General features: G+C 40.5%; 1 protein-coding gene across 48 annotated transcripts in view; it reads left to right on the top strand.

The window, feature by feature from the left end:
* The first annotated feature begins 485 nt into the window (after window positions 1-485).
* AHI1 (Abelson helper integration site 1) overlaps window positions 486-19,737 on the top strand; it is a 180,260-nt gene continuing 161,008 nt past the window's right edge. For 14 of the 48 annotated variants that reach the window (XR_011422261.1, XR_011422260.1, XR_011422258.1 and 11 more), the window contains exons 1-4: window positions 1,256-1,700; window positions 6,423-6,490; window positions 7,594-7,718; window positions 16,844-17,376. Coding sequence is in view for 39 of the 48 variants with exons in the window: in XM_070223970.1 (XP_070080071.1) it covers window positions 6,481-6,490; window positions 7,594-7,718; window positions 16,844-17,376 (668 nt within the window). In the remaining 9 variants the exon portion in view is untranslated. Of the gene's footprint in view, window positions 869-1,205; window positions 1,701-1,735; window positions 1,936-6,422; window positions 6,491-7,593; window positions 7,719-16,843; window positions 17,377-19,737 lie in introns of those variants that run through there. The other 34 variants (XR_011422264.1, XR_011422263.1, XR_011422262.1 and 31 more) reach the window with 11 other exon arrangements.

The following is a 19,737-nucleotide window of genomic DNA, read 5'->3' as shown; positions in this document are numbered from 1 at the left end:
CAATCTGGACAACTCTGCTCATTTTCCAGGTCTTTACTCAAATGTCACTTGTGCTATGAAACATTCCCTGACAACCTCCCCCTCCCTCAACTACACCTCTGCAAGCTATTGTGAAGGTCCAGGTACGAGAGGGCAACAGGTGTACATCTCATTCAGGCTGATAGGCTGGGGAAGGTGTAATGAAAATACCTGACTGAGAATGAACAGAGTCGTAACCTCTCTATGTAAAAGTGGGCACTTACATCACACTTCTGAGGATGAATGAAAAGTACGTAAAACACCTACAATGCACAGCTCCTTGGAGGAGCTCAGTATATGTCATCTATTATCCGTTTGACAAATGTTCATGAAGTACCATTTGATAGATACTATGGTAGATGCTGAGGCTAGAAAAATTAAAATACGATGTAAACGATTGAAAGATAACGTGTAGAATGAGTGTCCAAAGCATAATAGGATATACAGCAGGAGCGTTTGGAGGTGCTAGTCAACATGGCTAAGATTCAAAGGATGGACACCATTTCACGCTGAGACACGCAGGAGTATTCACAAGGAAGGATTTTCAGGGAGAGGGGATAATGTGCGCAAGATCAGGGGCATGAGAGGCCTGGGTCGTTCTGCACGGGACACGTCACGCCATACCGCCGCAGCACAGAACTGGAAGGAGGCAATGAGACATAAACAGTCAGGAGGTGGGGCGTCTCGCAGGATCCTACGGATCTCTGAAGAGTTTTCAGGAGGAGGGTGGCATGATCGGATTTCCGTTTGAGCGAGGTCGGAGCAGGGGGGAGAACAGAATTCCGGGTCAAAACTGGAGTCGGGTGCCTGGCAGAGGCCCCCCACGCTGACCCTGGCGAGCAGGATGCAGGTGGGCGGGAGCGGCGGGCGCTGGGCCGGATGGGCCATCCCCTGGGTGTCAAACAGGTGGAGGGGACGCGATCGGTGCAGGAGGCGTTTCGGTTACTCTCAGTGGTCTAACCGGAACCCTGGGAGGACGGCGGTGGGGACACCCAGACAGCCGTCCGGGGCGGGGTCAGGGACGCAGGATGAGCAGGATGTCTCTGCCTCCCACGGGGTCTGCAGAACAACGAGGGGGGCTGCAGGCGTGCAGACGCCGAGGGGGCCTGGCGAGCCGGGCTCCGAAGGAACGCCCGCAGGGCACGGCGCTCGGCCGAGCGTCAGGGCGGGTCTGGAGGGCTCCTGTCGGGGGCGGCGCCAGGCAGGCGGGGCGGGGAGCAGCGAGGCCCGTCTCCGCGGGCAGCGCTCCGCACGATCTGGCCTGCAGTCCGGCTCTCCCTTCCCCACGCAGCAAGCACCCTTGGCTTTGCGGGTGCGATCGCGGGGGTACGAGTCTGCTTCTCCGCGGCGGCCGGTCCCCGACTCCTCCCGCCTTGCCGGGCCCCCGAGCGCGTGCCCGGCCGCAGTCGGAGGGTCCACGGTGGGGCGGGCGCGCGCGCCGTCTGCGCAGGCGCAGCACCTCAGCCCCGCAGGGCCCAGGCGTAGGAGGCACGGGGGCGGGGCGGCGGTTGCTATGGGAGCGGTGGCGCAGGCGGCGCTGACGTCACGGCGGCGCGCTGCCCGCACTGCGGCACCGGCCGGCCCTCAGAGCCCGGGCTGGCGGCGCGGCCCTCGGTCTCGGCCCGCGCGCTGGCGGGGAGCGTGCGCACCGCCTGGCGCCGGCCGTCCGCGAGCTCCTCTCCGTGAGTACGGCGGGCGCCGGGGCCGGGGCCGTCCTGAGGGGAGGGGTCTGCCCTCCCGCTGGGGTGGAGTCTGGGGGCCGCCTCGTCCTGAGGGCGGGTCTGGCCGTGGGGGGCGCCTGGTGCGCCTTCGAGCGCTGCGACACCTTCTCGCCGCGTCTGGGGAGGGGCGGCTGATGTGCTCCCGGTGTCGGAGGAAAGGCGAATTACGCCGCGGGGGTCGTTTCCAGGTGTACAGGTAGAAATGGGAAAGACGTAGACAGTTTAGGACTCCCCGCCGGCGGCTGCGCTGCGTTTGGGCACGGCTGAAACCCTGCTGCCGGCGGCTGTGGCCTCTGCCCCTCCTCCCGAGGATGCTGACGGCCCTTCGCCTGTGGCCTCTGCTCGGGAGGAGGAGAGGATGCTGACGGCCCTCCACCTGTGGCCTCTCCTCGGGAGGAGGAGAGGATGCTGACGGTCCTCCCGAGGATGCTGACGGCCCTCCGCCTGTGGTCTCTGCTCGGGAGGAGGAGAGGATGCTGACGGTCCTCCACCTGTGGCGTCTGTTCCTTCTCCCGAGGATGCTGACGGCCCTCCACCTGTGGCCTCTCCTCGGGAGGAGGAGAGGATGCTGACGATCCTCCACCTGTGGCCTCTGCGTCCTCCCGAGGATGCTGACGGTCCTCCACCTGTGGCCTCTGCTCCTCCCCCCGAGGAGAGGATGTTGACGGTCCGTCACCTGTTGCGTTAACGACCGCTGTCTGCTTGGGCTTGCAGGGACATTGCTTATTGTGGGGACTCGGACACTTTAAAAACATTATTTGGGAGAAATTTAAATACCCAAAGTTTTTTAAACCATATTTAGAATTCTGTTTATTTATGGAGACTATCATTGATTTATTAATTGACTTGTGAATACAGGGTTTTTCTTTGCTTCTTTTTTCCCATGCTGTGAAATTCGGTCGAGTAGTGAATTATCCAGGCCTCTCAGCTTTTTCTCCCTTTGATCGATAGATTATTGGCTGATAATCAGGTGGTTAAAGAAAAAGTAAATTGAGATGAAACTTGTTAATTATGTTAATTTCCCTTCTTGGTATCTGTTAGCAGCACCTGTAAAGGTTTGTGAGGAAAAAGCTTTAAAATAATGGCATATATGAGATTCAGGAATGTCATTTTAAGTCTGACCTTGATTTTTGACAATGATGTTACTAATCAAATATTGGTCATTAATTCTGTAATGTGTTTGCTGTAGTACATCTGAACACTTAGAGATGATTATTTCTGTAGTGTACCTGCTATGTTGTTAAGTAATATTAGCATTTATTCAATTGTGCATTAAACTAAAAAGTAAATAATGTAAATATGTACTTAATGGTGTTTTTATCTGTTACATAATTATTTTTAATACTATAATAATGAGCATTAAGTAATTTTGAGCATCTACACTGTGCCAGCTGCTGTGATCACTTTGCTTTTCAATTTTTCTTTTTCTCCTTAGAATAAAGTAGGTGCCATTTTAATTTCCCAGGGGGAAAAATCCAAAACAAGCCTTAGTGAAATTAAGTAGCTGGCCCAAGGCTGCACATTCAACAAGTGGTAAAACAAGAGTTTAAGCTTGAGTCTTTTTGACCCTCGAACCATTATTACTGCCCCCACCCCACACCCCTTTTAAGAAGGAATACACAGATGAAGAGAGCACAGGCCAGGCCCTCCGAAACAATGGCAGTTTGGTGGGAGTCAGAGAACATTTTGCCCGCGTGAAAATTGAGGGCTGAGGTAGAAGGAGATATGAAGGAGCACAGAGAAGAATTATTTAACTGCCCCTCATGGGTAGAGTGCTCCCCAGAGAAGATCCCAGTTGCATTTAGTGTCAGAGGATAGTTGGAATTTGTTAGAGGGACAGGGAGGAAGGGCATGTCTCACGAGAGAGGTGTGTAATGGTACAGAGGCAAGAAAGAGTGGGGCACATTTGAGGGCCTGCAAGTGATTTCACATGGCTGGAGCATAGAATGTGGGTGGAAGTGTGGCCAGAGAAGGGGAGGTGAACCAAGGCAAGGGGTCGTTTCAGAAGTAGCCATGGACCCAGTGGTAAGGACTTCGTATTTTTTCCAGTGGGTGATTGGGAGCTAGTGAAGAGTTTTAAAGAAATGATACCTTCACATTTGTATTTTAGAAAGTCACTCTGATTGTAGTGTAGATAATGATTTATTTTTTAAAAGGGTAGGGTGATGGAGGCATGGAGAACAATCTTAAAACAAACAGCAAAGTCCTTCCATAGTCTTTTTGTCCCGCAATGCTGCTGCCTCATGTCACTGCCTTTGGGGGTGGGGAAAGACAGTTGGAAGCAGAGTTGTAGAAAGAATTATCTACATGTTTCTTCTGCATGTCTAGCCTTCAATTCATCCCTCCACCTGTGGCTGCCAGGTTTCTGCCCATCTGTAAACAGCCTTGCTCATGTGACTTCCTGATTGCAAATCCAGTAGACACTTCAAAACTTGCAGCAACTTTTGATACCACACAGTGTAGACCACTTCTTTCTTAAAAATCTTTTCCCCTTGGTTCCTGTGATACCTCTCTTTCTCAGTTTTTCACCTGTCTGTCTGATGTCTTTTTATTTTATTTTGTGAGCTCCCAGAATTCGCTTTGGTGCTTGTGTTTCTTGTGGCCATCACATATACAAATGATGCCTACTTCTTCAGCCTAGGTCTCCTTGCTGGATTACTATATTCTATTGGCTACCAAACATAATGTGATTATAATATATATAGTATAATTATATATTTGTATATTATGTGATATATATTTTCTTCATAAAGTAGTAAAGGCCACCATTTTTGAAGGGCTTGCCATGATCTAGGCATTGTGTTAAGTGTTTTAGTTATATATTCTTATTTAATCTTTACAAAAACCCTATATGAGTGATTTACTATTATTACTCTGTTTTGAAAGATTAGGAAATTGAAGTCTACAGAGCTTAATCTACTGGCAGGTAGAATTGGGATTTGAATCCAAGGATCTGTCAGTGGAGTCTGAGCTTATAGCCGCTTAGTGCCCCTCACGCAGCCAGTTCAGCATGCCCGCTCAGCTCAGTGAGTGTCTCCGTAAGAAGTATCTGTTACGGTTGTAGCTAATGTTTGCTGATTGATACTTGTTCTGTCTAAGGCACTGTTCTCAATCCTTTAACCCTTACAACAACCCTTTGAGCAGGCACTGTTGGACTGATTGTACAGGTGAGGAAAGAAATTTCCTAAGGTCACACAAGTAATCAGAGGAGACTAATTATTCCAGGATGTGTGTTTTAAACCCCTCCACTACACTTGTCCTGTACTGTACTATATCCCAATGCATGATGCTTCTGGTCTCATTATTCTAGTTCCAGAAACATAAGAATCATCCTTGACTCTTTGCCCTGCCTCTTCAGTAGTTTTTATTTAATCTAAAATGTCATAAATTCTACTCAAGAGAAAAGAAAACAGATTAAGCTCAATATGAGTAAACCTTTTCTTGGTGATTCATAGTCATGACATAGTTCAGCTGCTTTCCTATAGATTGAGTGACCATGGAATACTATAAATATTAAGTCCTTCTTTATATTTTTTTCTTCTCATGTGCTGTCAGGTTTCAATTACTGATGCTGTCATCATATTTACCTTTGCAGCCTCTCTCTTTTCTAATTTGGGGTGGATTGGAAAGTAGATGACCAGGTTTATTAGATCTGTGTCAACTAGAAAGAGTACATACGGGTTCCTCTAGTAAAGTAGAGGAGTTTTTGCTGTGTGGTTTTAGTGATGTCTGCTTTTTTTTCCCCCTAGTTTATTACTAGTTTTTGTTTTATTTATATATTTATTTATTTGTAATGTCTGTTTTGTCTGTGTACTGGATAGTTGTCACATAAGTTGACTCACATGATTAGGTGTGTTTGTATAATCATTCTTTTCTTTTTAGCATTTCTTCTTAGACTGCTCTGTCCAAAGTACCTCTAACAGCAGAGGAACATGAGTGTGGATCCCCAGGGATCTGGAGCATTCAGTGATAATTGCTAAGCCCGCTTAAATTATGTCTTTTTTCTTTTTTTGAATAGTCTTCATTTTTATCCTTAAAAACGTATTCATATTGTGTTCTAGTGCAGGAATCAATATGTTTTGGACACACCTCCAATCTTTAAATGAAATTGGCAATTCAGGAATATTTATACTGAATTTAATCCATGGTTTTGATAACAATGATGTACACCCAGGTATTTATTTGAGAAAGAAAGTGTGGATGCTTGTGCTAACTTTCTCTACCGTAGCAGCATTTTAGGGCAAGTACAGAGCTATTTAGATTCATTATCTGTGAATATGCTCCTCACAAGCATACTTTACTAATAGTGTATGCTCTTGGGAAAGTCAGTCTTGAGGTGGAGTCTCGTTTCTTCAAAGTGTATTGGAATGTTCATTATTTACTTAAAACACTTTTAAAAGTGTATTAACATACCAAGTTAGATGTTTACTGCCTTTCAAAATTGAAAAAAAATTTTATTTAAAATAGATAAATATTTTATTCAAATATGGTCCAGTTTGCTTCACTTTATTTTGGACTCTAAACCAATTCAAGTCATTTATGTAAGATTTTGATGAGAGAACTTAGCTTTATTGTTATAAACTTGATGAGGTAATGGACAATGGCGTAATCTTGCATGAAGAATATTTTATAGTTTTTATTTGGAAATTCCATATTAAAAATAAATTCTCTTTGTTTTAATAGGATACTGATTGAGTGAGTGCTTTATATTACAACTCAATACTCTCCATAAGGCTGAGATATGCCCACTGGTAAGACTTCTATGAAATTTATGTATGCAATACATATTATTTATTTATTTTAAAGTTTGGGTTATTTTAAGGGGTTCTTTAACTGATAATGAATAAAGTAGATGTCATCAACAAAATATGATATTTAATAGTTTGATATTCAATTTTCTATTTAATGTTGGTGATTAAGATTATTATGTGTTCGGTGGGTGGCAGTTTGGGACTCAGCTGGACAAGGTAAGTAATAATTACAACATGATTAATTTTTGTTATCATCAAAATGGATGTTTTACGCTGAAGCAGACATCGGCAAATGTTCTTAAAGGGCGGGTGAGGAAATATTTTAGGCTTGGTCTTTGCTACAGCTACTCACCTCTGCCGTTGAAGCACACAGGCAGCCACAGCAATTCTTAACCAAGTGGGCATGGCTATGTTTCAGAAAACTTTATTTGCAAAGACAGGTGACTGGCACAGGAGCTAGAGCAAGGGCAGTACGGCCAGAATGTAGGGATCTAAGGGGATATTTGTCTTCTCTTGAAGCTGTGCAGGGAGGCAGGCCAGGAAGTGAGAACTCTGTAGGGCATGTGAAGGACTTGTTTTATTTTGTCTTAAGTGAGGTGGGAAACTCACAGGATCTTAAAGCAAGAGAATAACATGATCTGATTTATGTTTTAAAGGGAAAAAGAACTTTCAACATTTAATATTTCTTGAATGCTGATTCTTGACTAGGCAAGTGTTAGCCAGTTGTCCTACAGATTGATCTTTGACATAAGTTATTCTTAATTTTACAGATAAGGAAGGTGAAGTTTAGAGATGCTGAGTAACTTGTTTAAGGCCATGGAACTAACAGTGGTAGATGTGCTACTGTGCATCATAAGTAAAAGTTAACTTAGCAAAGGAGACTTTTAGAGGGAGTCGCCCAAAAGGTAAGAGGGATACGAGTGAGTGTGGTGTCACCAAATCCAAAAGAAGTTTTTTAAGAAGGAAGGACTAGTCAGTTGTTCTAAGATAGCTGGAGAACTCATGCAGGCATTTACAAGACTGTGTTCTTTCACGTAATAAGAATGCAGTTATGTTTATCATAGAGTTGTTTAGAAAATGACGTGAGTCTTTATCATTTGTAGTGGAGAGTGAAGCCAAAGTAAAAACCAAAGTTCGCTTTGAGGAATTGCTTAAGACCCACAATGATCTAATACGCGAAAGAAAAAAACTGAAGAAAAAAATTGGCAAATCTGGAGAAAAACTCTCAGTGAGTAATTGATCATTTGGTAACGGTGACTTATATATCTGCATAAGATTATGACTTTCTTATTAAAACTCTAAGGAACTTTGGAAATTAAATTTGGTCCATAATGTATGGTAAAATCAAGTTTACATTAGCAACATCATTATTCTTAGAGACTGAGTTCAGTCTTGAGTGCTCCTATAAGAAGGACTTGGACTGCTCAGAGTGACTAGGGATAGTGGAGAAACTCAAAACTAACCACATTTCCCATTTTTGAAGAAAATCAAGATTTTTAATCCAGAATTATGAAGAATTTAGGAAGTAATATTTTCCTTCAGATATTCAATGGCTTGTCTTTATTTAGACTTAATTCATGTGATTCTACACAGCAGAACCTAGAGAAATCAATGGAACCTTAAGGCAATAATTATCCTTTTTGTACTTGAGGTACACTTTCAAATGATAGAATTTTTGGCGGCACGCTTGAAGGGATTAAAAACAGAATTCCAAGTAATACCAAACAAATCAGCACTTAACTACAACCTGATTCCTAGGGTGCTTTAAAGAGTCTGTAATAGTATCCACATTAATGCACCGTTCACTCTTCAAACCTGTCTCACTATTTCACTTGCACCTTTTACTCCTTTGACCATAATCTCTTGTGTCCACACGCACACACACACACACACACACACACAAATAACTTCATGGTTATTTGGTACATAATATTTCTTTGGCAAGAGTTTTATGATGAGTTACATATACCCTACGTTTTACCCAGCAAATTTTATCCTATTCTGTATTTTGTCATGGGACTTATTGATTTTAATATTCTATCTGGCAGTCATCAGTGTAACAGTGTATATTCTCAAGTGAAGCAAAAATAAATACTGACATTGGCCAGAATCCAGCCATACACATGTGAGGGATTCATAGGACACAAGTGTACTGCTGCACACCAATTTAGAACTCCTGACAGAATGGGGCAGATTAGGTTTCCCATGGTGGACACTGCCCTAAACTAAATATGCTTCTTCTAGTGGTACCCGTACACAAATGGTTGGAAACAGTGGCATATGGAAGATGGAACATTGCATATTGTATATGTCCTCCCCTTGGGTAAGGTGGTGTACATTGGCAAAAGCAGAAAGAACCCTGGAAACAATTGTCTGCTGGATATTGCTATGGACTCGTTTAGTCAAAGTGTAGGACCTTATCTTTTCTCTCACAGTCAGAACTAGGCTTTGTGAGCATGAACAAAATGCAGTTTAGGCCAAGAATGCTAAATTAAATGGATAACCAGGAAATGGGCCGAAGGCATGTTCATTTACCTAAGGTCCAGTAGAGGTGTTGAGGACACCCTCGTGGAGGTGACTAAGCATAATCTACCCAGGCTCTCTTGGCAAACGCCGGGCCATTCAAGGTATCTTTTCATTCAGACATAGGTACACCAGGAAGAAATATTTAGAAAGAGGTTTTTCAGCTCACAAGAAGGATCTATTCCTGGAGGACTTACAGGAAAACAACATATTTCTGAAATGATTTACTTTAAGAAGTAGAGGAGGAATACCTGCTTTTATTTACTACATAACTGAGTGCTTTCTATCTTTCAGGCACTCTTCTAAACATTCTATGTGTATTCACTCATTTTCAATACAAACAACAAAATTATGAGATCTTACCTCCATTTATAGATGAGGAAACTGGATCACAGAGGATTGAATAACTTACCCAAAGTTACATAGTCAGGGGTAGAACCAGGATTCAAACTCTGACAGTCTGACTGCAGAATCTAGTCTTAACCACAACCCAATAGCACCTCTTTTAATAAGGTCTGAAGAGACAGGACCTCTTCAGAACAAGAACAAGGAATCCCCAGTACAGAACAGGCTGAGATTGAAAAGGAAGGAGCCTGAAATAAGAAAATTAAGGAAAAAAACCATAATAAGAGAAGTCATAATAATGGCAGGTTCATCTTATTGTTTTATAACTATGTATCAGGCACTGTGATAAGAACATTACAAATGCTAATTCTCATGTTAATCATGAAGTGTAGTTTTGCAGGTCTTATTTTGCACATGAGAAATTTTATAAACATCTGAACAGAAAGCACTTAACAGAGATGTTAGACGGTTTGCCAGGGTCATATAGCCAGACACAGCATAAGTGGGATTTAAAACCACAGTCCCTCCATGTTCTGTCTTCAGTTGCTTCCTTAAAACTGTATCTCAGTCCTAACACAGTATAATTGACACCATGGAAAAATCTAAGCAGTGATGTGGAAGACAAATTTGAGATTGTCTTCCATGAGAAGAATAACATATAGAACGTATATGTTCTATATAGGTCATACAGAAATACTTGACCTACAAGTAAGTGTTTCCAGACAGTACTATGGAGCAGAAACAGTAGAAAGAACATGGTGAAGAAGCCTTCCTGAGAGTAAAAAAAAAGATCTAGGATGAGATGAGTCCATCTTGCATTCCAGGTAAAATTTATGAGATGAGAACTATACTAGAAACTTTTTAATTTTAAGAGAAAAATAAATTTTGTTAACATCTAGACAGAAAAAGAAACATCTAGTGCATTTCAGAATTCTCTCAAAAAACGCTAAATCCAAAAGACAGTGGAGTAGTATTTGTACAGTTTTTGGGGAAAAATTGTGTCCCAAAGAATCCGGTCACCTAACTTGTCAGTCACTTGTGAGAGCTATAGTGAACATATGGAGTTAGCAGAGAATTACTCCCAGTATTCCCTGCCTGAGAAAAACTACAGTACTGTTGGAAAGTGTGTTAGTTCAGTATGTAGTACCATGTCCAGAGTCATGAATCCAAATTAAGAATTTAAGAGTAGAGAATTTGGGGCCAGGGCCATGGCTGAGTGGTTAAATTCACATGCTCCGCTTTGGCGGCCCAGGGTTTCACTGGTTTGGATCGTGGCTGCAGACCTAGCACCGCTCATCAAGCCATGCTGAGGTGGCATCCCACATAATACAACCAGAACAACCTACAACTAGAATATACAACTATGTACTGGGGGGCTTTGGGGAGAAGAAGGGAAAAAAAAAAGAAAAATTGGCAGCAGATGTTAGGTCAGGTGTCAAACTTTAAGGAAAAAAAAAAATAGAGAATTTATGATCTGAAAATGTATCTGGATGACCCTTGGAACTAGTTAAATGTATAGAACCTTCTCAATTATTATTTATGTCAAAAATAATTACTTAAGATTTATAGGGGCTGGCACCATGGCCAAGTGGCTAAGTTCATGTGCTCTGCTTTGGCAGCCCAGGGTTTCGCTTGTTTGGATCCTGGGTGCGGACATGGCACCACTCATCAGGCTATGCTGAGGCGGCATCCCACATGCCACAACTAGAAGGACCCACAACTAAAATATACAACAATGTAGTGGGGGGATTTGGGGAGAAAAAGCAGGAAAAAAAAAAAGATTGGCAACAGTTGTTAGCTCAGGTGCCAATCTTTAAAAAAAAAACGAGATTTATATTAGAGAAGTATATATAGATAAGTATATATGATATGAGAAACAGTTTGTTCTCAAAGGTTGGGCAAAGTTTCCTAGCTTGCAAAGAAAATGTCTTGTAATGATTCCTTTTTACCTAGGATGTAGTTAGAAGTTATTTTATCCTGGAGTTTGAAATGAGTAAAACAAAAAATATGTAATATGTTAAATAGATTATTATATTTTCACAGTCAACAAAGATCAGGAAAAATGAAATAAAAAAAATATATATATATATATTTTTAGGAAGATTAGCCCTGAGCTTACGTCTGCTGCCAATCCTCCTCTTTTTGCTGAGGAAGACTGGCCTTGAGCTAACATCCGTGCCCATCTTCCTACTTTATGTGTCGGACACCTGCCACAGCATGGCTTGCCAGTTGGTGTGTATGTCCACACCTGGGATCTGAACCTGCAAACCCTGGGCTGCCCAAGTGGCATGTGTGAACTTAACTGCTGCACCACTGGCTTAGCCCCTAGATATTTTTTTTAAAAAGGAACAAAAATAATGAAATAAAAAATTTAAATAAGAATAGAGTCTTAGTCATGACGATAAACGTAAATGGTTTAAACTTCCTATTTTAAAAAGCAGATTCTAAATAGATTTTTAAAATATCAGGTATTCCACTTGCAACATTAACCCATCAAACAAAATGACATAAAGTTTAAAAATAAAAGTTTGCAAAAATGTAGACAGAATTCTAAAAAGAAACTTAGAGTTGTCTCAATTAGGAGTATATATTGAAAGAACAAAAAGACCTAAATAAAATATGAGCAAATTGAATGTAACCGTGTGTTGAAAGAATACTCTGTCTCAGTCAGATAGAGTTCTTCCTAGGAACTCAAGAACAGCTTAATAATTGGGTATCAGTCAATATCAATAAGTGAGTACAACTAAGTTGAATAAAAATCATGTGATCATATAAAAATAAGGGAGAAAAGCCGTCATATTTTACTTAGAAACAAGACAATGATTTAAAAAAAAAATTTGGTGTTCATGTAGGTGACAATTATGTACCCTCAGGTACGTATATGACATGTTGCATATGATTTCAGTAGTTTTCCATGGCCCCCTTTGAGAAGGGAGAGTAGTCCATGAATGACCTATAGGTACACCTCACCTATAGGTACTTCCTTTAAAATCAGGACCCATAAAGGAAGATCTCTTTTCACCTTAACTAATATTCTTGAAGTTTTAGTAAATAGAATAAGACATGAATCATAAATAATGGTGCCAAGCTTTTCTTCAACTAATGTTTGTCTGTATCTACTACATGCCAGGCAATATGCTAAGTTCTTTACATGCGTTGACTTACCTAATGCTCACAAGAATCTATAAAATTAGTATAAGTTGGAGAACTGAGGCTCAGAGATTAAAAAACTTACCCAGGATCCTATGCTAATAAGTAGTGCATCCAGGTCCTTCTGACTCAAGAGCTTGTGTTCATGACAACTGTGCAGTACTAATTCCCTGTTATGCCAGTGGGAGAGTGGGCAAATACATGACTCTTAGTAAGGAGAACCAGTGCTCATTATTGATAGCCGAACGAGATGAAACCTTTGTAACCTTGAGTTATGAATAAATTTCTCAGGATACAAAAGCATGAACCATAAGAGACAAAAGGGATAAATTTGGCTTTGTGCAAATTCAAAACATTGCTAAGCAAATGAAAAGAAAAGCTTTAGGTTGAGAGAAAATATTTGCAACACACTTTCTGATAAAGTGTATCTAGAACATTTTAAGAACTCTTAGAACTCAGTTGTGTGAAAATAACCCAATGAAAATGAGTTGAAGATTTAACCACTTAACCAACGAAGAGATACAGATAGCAAATAAGCACATGTAAATATTCTCAATGTCATTAGTAATTAGGGAAATGCAATTTAAAACAGTAATGAGATACTATTACACACCCATTAGAACAGCTAAAAAATGGAAATTGACAATGCTGAGTGCTGGCAAGGATGTTAGCTAACTGGAACTCTTATACATTTGGGCATGCAGAAGGTACAGCCACTTTGGGAAGCAGTTTGGCAGTTATTTAAGAAGTTAATCGTTTACTTACCATATAGCACAACAATTCCATGTATGGGTATTTACTCATGAGAAATGAAAACATATAACAGTTCAAGACTGGAAATAACTCACATGTCCACTAATTGGTGTATGGAGAAATAAAATGTAGTGTTTATCCATACAGTGGAATACCGCTCAGCAATAAAAAGGAATAAACTACCATAAATGCAACAATGTGGATGAATCCCAAAGCTTCATGCTGCATGAATGAAACCAGACAGAAAAGTCTAGACAGTATGATGCCTTTTGTATGAAATTCTAGACAAGACAAAATTATAGAGACAGAAAGCAGATCAGTGGTTGAGTGGAGCCACAGCGTGGAGTGTTAGGGGTGGTCTTTGTGGAAGAACACGTCGGGTGACAGGAATGTTTAACATCCTGAGGATGCTGGTGGTTACATGTCCTTAAGCATTAGCCAGAATTCGTTTAATTATACATATAAATTAGTGAATTTTATTGTATATAAATTGCATCTCAAGCTGATTTTAAAAACAGACAAACTAAAGCAAAAACCTAAATGATGCACAGAAAGTAAAGATAAAAGGATGGGCAGAGGTATAATAGAACATGAACAAGTGTATTTGAGACACTTCAAAATTCAGTCAAAATCTAATCCGTGAAATAGTAAATTCCATAGAGGTAGACCTTTTCTTTTACTATAGTACAACAAATCTAGAAATTAATAATGAAAGTTTAAAATTTATAAACTACTTAGAAATTTAATAACTATCCCATGAAGCATAAAATGAGAAAAAGGAAATCAAAACCACAAAAACAGGATGTTTAAAAAGTAAAGAAATATCAATACAATGGTATGGAATATATGGGATTCCATAGAATTATTTATTACAGTAGTTTTAAAAAATTAATTGAATAAAACAGAAGCATAAATAACAAATGTAAAGTCATATTATAAAATTAAAATGATGTTATTAGTCCAAACGTTGACAGATCAGTGGAAGAGAGTAAATAAAAAACTGAGCCTCACCTGATTGGCTTTCCCAGGGTTTCATTTTTAAAATCTTTTCTTCTAAACCATAATTCTACTATTTCTAATTTTTTGTTATCTTTTTTCCATTATTTCCTTCAGGAGTGGCCTCGCATTTTGTATATATTGCCACTGCATTTCTGGTACTCACTGAGAAAGTAGAAAGAAAAATGTACGGGTGTTAAAATTTGCGTTTTAACATAATGGATATTCAAGGTTATTAGGTATGACTGTATTCATAGAGAGAAGTCAAAAATAAGTCTCTGAACAGATTAGCCGTGATTTTCCTTGTGTGAGGCAGCCAGAGTTGAGCTTTGTGTCCTCTTTTTCTCTTTAAGTATTTTCTGTATTTTTAATGTTTTGTTTTCTAACTTTTCAGTTAAGCGTGTGTTGCTTTTAGAAACAGAACAGGTGAAAATAAACTTTTTTTTTTAAAGGTTGGCACCTGAGCTAACAACTGTTGCCAGTCTTCTTTTTTTTCTTTTTCTTCCTGCTTTTTCTCCCTGAATCCCCCCAGTACATAGTTGTATATTGTAGTTGTGGTACGTGGGACCCTGCATCAGCATGGCCTGATGAGCAGTGCCATGTCAGCACCCAGGATCCGAACCAGCGAAACCCCAGGCTGCTGAAGTGCAGCACTCAAACTTAACCACTTGGCCGCGGGGCCGGCCGCTAAACTTATTTTTTTTAAGAGAAGTTATTTTTATAAGGTTTGTTTTTAGGGAAGATTTTTTTGAGGATAAGGCTTCATAGTTTATCCTTGAAGAATAGAATTTGGAAATATCTTTTAGGTAAGCGAAAGAGTGTTGGGGATGGTAAATTATTAGATATATATTGGAATACTAGTTTTTTTTAAAGCATTTTTAGATCTTTTAACATATATTAGATATTTTCTAACTACTTTAACATGGGGATTTTCAAAAATTGAACTTCAGTCTTCATTGGTAAGCTCATTTCTGGGAGAATTCCTCATTTTGATAGTGGCTTCCATCTTGGAGCACTTTGGTGTCATCCAATCTGTTTTTCAGCACATCTCCTAAGCTTTATTTTCCTTGCTCAAAATTTTACTCCTGACTTGTGCAATTGCTTTTTTCCATCCAATATGCTTTTGAATTTCTTTCTTGATAACATTGTAAATTCTTATTGTGGTGATCCTATCATTTTCCTTCATTGTTAATTGTTCTGTTTTATTGGATTTGGTGTCTTTTCCTTCATTGTGCAGCTTCCCTTCAGTGTTTGTTAGTTTTTAGTTGTCTGGTTAGCTATTTGAGAATCTCTTCTCCTGTTGATTGCTTTCAACATAATCTGCTTCTGCTGGTGGTGAGGGTTGAGCTTACCTGGAGACTGCTGCCCTCTTTCTCTAAACCTAGCTGCTCTCTCCTCTGAGTGCTGCCCTTTCTCTGTACCCAGCTGCTCTCTCCTCTGAGTGCTGCCCTCTCTCTGTGCCCAGCTGCTCTCTCCTCTGAGTGCTGCCCTCTCTCTGTGCCCAGCTGCTCTCTCCTGTGAGTGCTGCCCTCTCTCTGTGCCCAGCTGCTCTCTCCTGTGAGTGCTGCCCTCTCTCTGTGCCCAGCTGCTCTCTCCTCTGAGTGCCGCCCTCTCTCTGTACCCAGCTGCTCTCTCCTCTGAGTGCTGCCCTCTGTCTATACCCAGCTGCTCCATGCTCTCAGTGCTGCCATCTAACACATGATGTCACTAACACAGACGGAGGTAGGGACCAGAGCTGTCCTTCCCACTTCCTCAGTTGGTCATCCTCAGGTCATCCCCTCCCTATTCTTGCATTACTTGGCCCTGAGCTTACAGCTTCTCCAGAACCACCTCTTCCTCTGGAGAAGTGTTTCCTCTGGCCTGTGGTTTTCTCTGGTAGTTTGGTAATAGACTTGATTTTCCCTTATTTTTTATCGTTTGGGAATTTTTTTAAATATTTATTTTATTACTAGTAACATTCCTTTCTGATCACTAGGCTTTTTTTCTATTAAAAATATGTCTAATTTTAAAGTAATTTTGATTGGAGAAAGGGTCACAGGTGTTTGCTTAGTCTGTTGTATCGTTTAACTTCGTTATATCTAATACTTGGCAGCATTTTCAGTGATGCATTTGGAGTAATTGCAGAGTAATCCTAGAACTGTATATTTTGGTTTTAGAATGTAATTATGAAGCAAGATAAATGACCTGTGTGTGTTTTCTGTTGGAGAATGTGAAATGCTTTAATTCAGTGCCTCTTTAGCAATTTCTCAAATATTTCTTAGGGTATGGATCATTCTTCCCAAGGGGAAAATAACATTTGAGTTTTGAGCAATTAATTCACTTCTGGAAAGTCATTAAGTACTTTTCTCTGTGTTAATTAATAAGCTCATTTAATCTGAAGTTACTTTTAGAGGTTACTGATCTCATGCTTGGAGAATGAAGTAGGGAGGTGCTCATCAGATGATCCAGAATGTATCTCTATGTTCAAGAAAAAATGAAGTAACCTTCCTGATGTCACACACTGCTGAGCACTGGTCACTGTGCTTTGTCTGTATGTGACTAAACTGTGCTGGGCTCAGACTTTGTGATTCTGTCTTCTTTTCCTAGCTTGACGCTGTTGGAAGCAGTCCTCAGAAAATTACAGAAACTAAAAGTGATGGTTTAAGTGCTACTGACACGTTTGACCCAGAGAAGAGCATGCGGGTCACTAAAAACAAACTAAGGAATCCACAGTCAACACCTGAAAATCCAGAGGATGTTAGTGTAGAGGAAGACAAGCAAGAAAAGGCAAGTAAAAAGGTTCTAAAAACAGTGCTCCAGGTGACTGCGCCAGAAGTGGAAATGGAAACTCCTGAGAAGAAGGGGGATTCTACACCTCAGAAAGCACGAGTGAAGTCACAGCCGGGTGTCACTCAACAGGACAGTGCCAAGGCCAGTGAGGAAGAAGAACTGATGCAGGTGTACCAGCTCCAGGTGGCTGAAGAAATGGCGAAGGAGATTAAGAAGAAAATAAGGAAGAAACTCAAAGAGCAGCTGACTTACTTTCCCTCAGATACTTCATTGCATGACGACAAGTTGAGCAGTGAAAAAAGAAAAAAGAAAAAAAAGAAAGTCCCAGTCCTGTCTAAAGCTGAAACAAGGTGCTTTACATTGATAAATATAAGATGTCCTCTTAGAAAAACACTCCGTTATTTTCAGCTTTTGGGTGAAATCTGTAGTTTCACAAAGAAAATTCTTAATCTTTCATTTGGACATGTTGCCGGTACAATAAAAGCTAACCTTTTCTTAGCACCTTACCATGTGCTAAATGCTTTACAAGAGTTAGCTTGTTTTTTCATTATAACAACTCCGTGAAGAATAGTAATATTATCATCCTGTTTTGCAGATGAGCAAACTGTAGGGTTTAGGTCCCAGAACCAGTCAGAAGCTGAGCCAGAACCTTGGCACCCTTGCTCCAGAGTCTCTGCTCTTATCTCCTCACTGACATCTGCCTATTAAATAATAGAAACCTCATTACTCCCCCTTTTTTGAGTTATACATGCCTGTTTTGATATATGTATATAGCATTTTTCCATTATTATATGAATAACATAGTTCACTGTAGAACATACAGATACAAAGAAGAAAATCAAAATCAGCCATTGAAAGATAATCACTGTGAACAATTTGGTGGTGGTCTAAGTCGTCTTCTGTACACATGCTTATATGTATATGCTTGCGTATGCAATGTGAGCTTCTGTGAGTATATTCGTATTTCTGTGTCTGTCCTTGGGGAAAACAAGATAGAAAATGTCTTAACTACCATAATTAACTTTGTTTTCTGCAGTCCACATTTAAACAGCTTGAGGTGGGAACATTCTGTATTTGACCATACTTTGCATTCAGGGGCAATTTCCCCTAATGTCCTCATCTAAAAATAATTCCCCACTTATCAAAAGGTAGACATCCTAGTGATAACAGAGAGATGGCGCATAGAGTTGCTACAGCCACATGTTAGTATGTGTATTAGTTATCTGTTGCTGCATAAAAAATTTACCCTGGAATTTAGCAGCTTAAGACAACAAACATTTATTGTCTGACGGTTTCTGTGAATCAGGAATCTGGGCATGGCTTAACTATGCCTGTGACTCAGGGTCTTTGGCAGGCTACGGTCAGAATATCAGCCGGGGCTGCAGTCAGCTCAAGGCTTGTCTGGGAGAGGATCTGCCACATGACGTAGCTGTTGGAGGGTTTGGAAGATAACCTTCTAAGCTCACTCGTGACTCTTGGCAAGTCTCAGATCTTGACTGGCTTTTGGCAAGAGACATCACTTCCTTTCCAGATGAACATCTCCCTGTGGTCTACTCACAACATGGCCACTTGCTTCCCCAGAGCAGGGGCTCCTAGAGAGAGGGAGAGATGCAGAGACAAAAAGAGACAGACAGAGAGGCAGAAGTCACAGTCTGTTTGGAACCTAATCTTAGAAGTGGCATCCATTACTTTTGTCATTTTCTGTCTGTTAGTACTCAGTCACTATGTCCAGCCCACATAGGAGGGCATTACACAAAGATAGGAATGTCAGGAGGCAGGAGTCACTGGGGGCCATCTGAGAGGCTGCTCAGCACAGCATATCATAAAGCTCCTTTCTCATAGCTACAATATCTATCACGAACTAGTAAGCCATACTTACTGTTAGCTAAGGTTAGCTTATGAATTTTAAATAAAACCATGCCTTACATGACAGTAACATGCAAAGAGTAGTTGTTCTCTTTAAATAATAGTGTTTGGTGATGTGATAAAGTAGCTTGGCTTCTGGAATGACTAATTTGAAATATTTCTTTAATCTTTTTACTTCTTACCCTTTATTTTTTGAAATATGACTAAATATATTGGAAATCAATTTTTTATTATTTAGATGCGATTTTTTTACTTGATAAATTGCAAACAAACCTTAACAGGCTGGTGTCTGTCTACAGCTCAGTGTGCTACTGGGCTACTGCACCTTACCATTTATTAGTTCCTGTGATGCAGATTTTAATTTTAATATTAGCCTTCTGAAAATGTAGTGGCACACTAGCCACTGGAACACAAACGCTTAATTTTTAAATGCAAGCGAAGATTGACTATCAGAAGCCTCTTGAAAACAGAACAAGCTTAGAGCACTTTTTTTGCTTTTAGAGTAATTTAGAAATTTGTTCATCAATCATTTGCTTGGCAGCAGGGCAAGGAAGCTTTGATCAATCCTATGTAAAAACAGACCCATTGCTCATAAAACACAGTTTCATTTTTCCCTGGAGTTTACAGCTCAGTTTAATTTGGCTCACGGGGTATATAACTCATCACCAAGTATAAAACCCGTAATACTTAGCCTCAGCTAACCGTTTTAGTGCATAAGGAAATATGTGAATCTCCCAGCAGGAAATCGTACCGATTTTCTGATTATGTTTGCCTGTCTATTTACTGTTCATTTTGCTGCATCATGAATAATAATAATATATTTGTAATGTTTTGTACTTGGGTTA

The sequence above is a fragment of the Equus caballus genome, chromosome 10 (assembly GCF_041296265.1).
Source record: "Equus caballus isolate H_3958 breed thoroughbred chromosome 10, TB-T2T, whole genome shotgun sequence".
NCBI classification, from domain to species: Eukaryota; Metazoa; Chordata; class Mammalia; order Perissodactyla; family Equidae; genus Equus; species Equus caballus.
The sequence above is the reverse complement of the archived record's forward strand: the minus strand, read 5'-3'. Positions and strand labels throughout refer to the sequence as shown.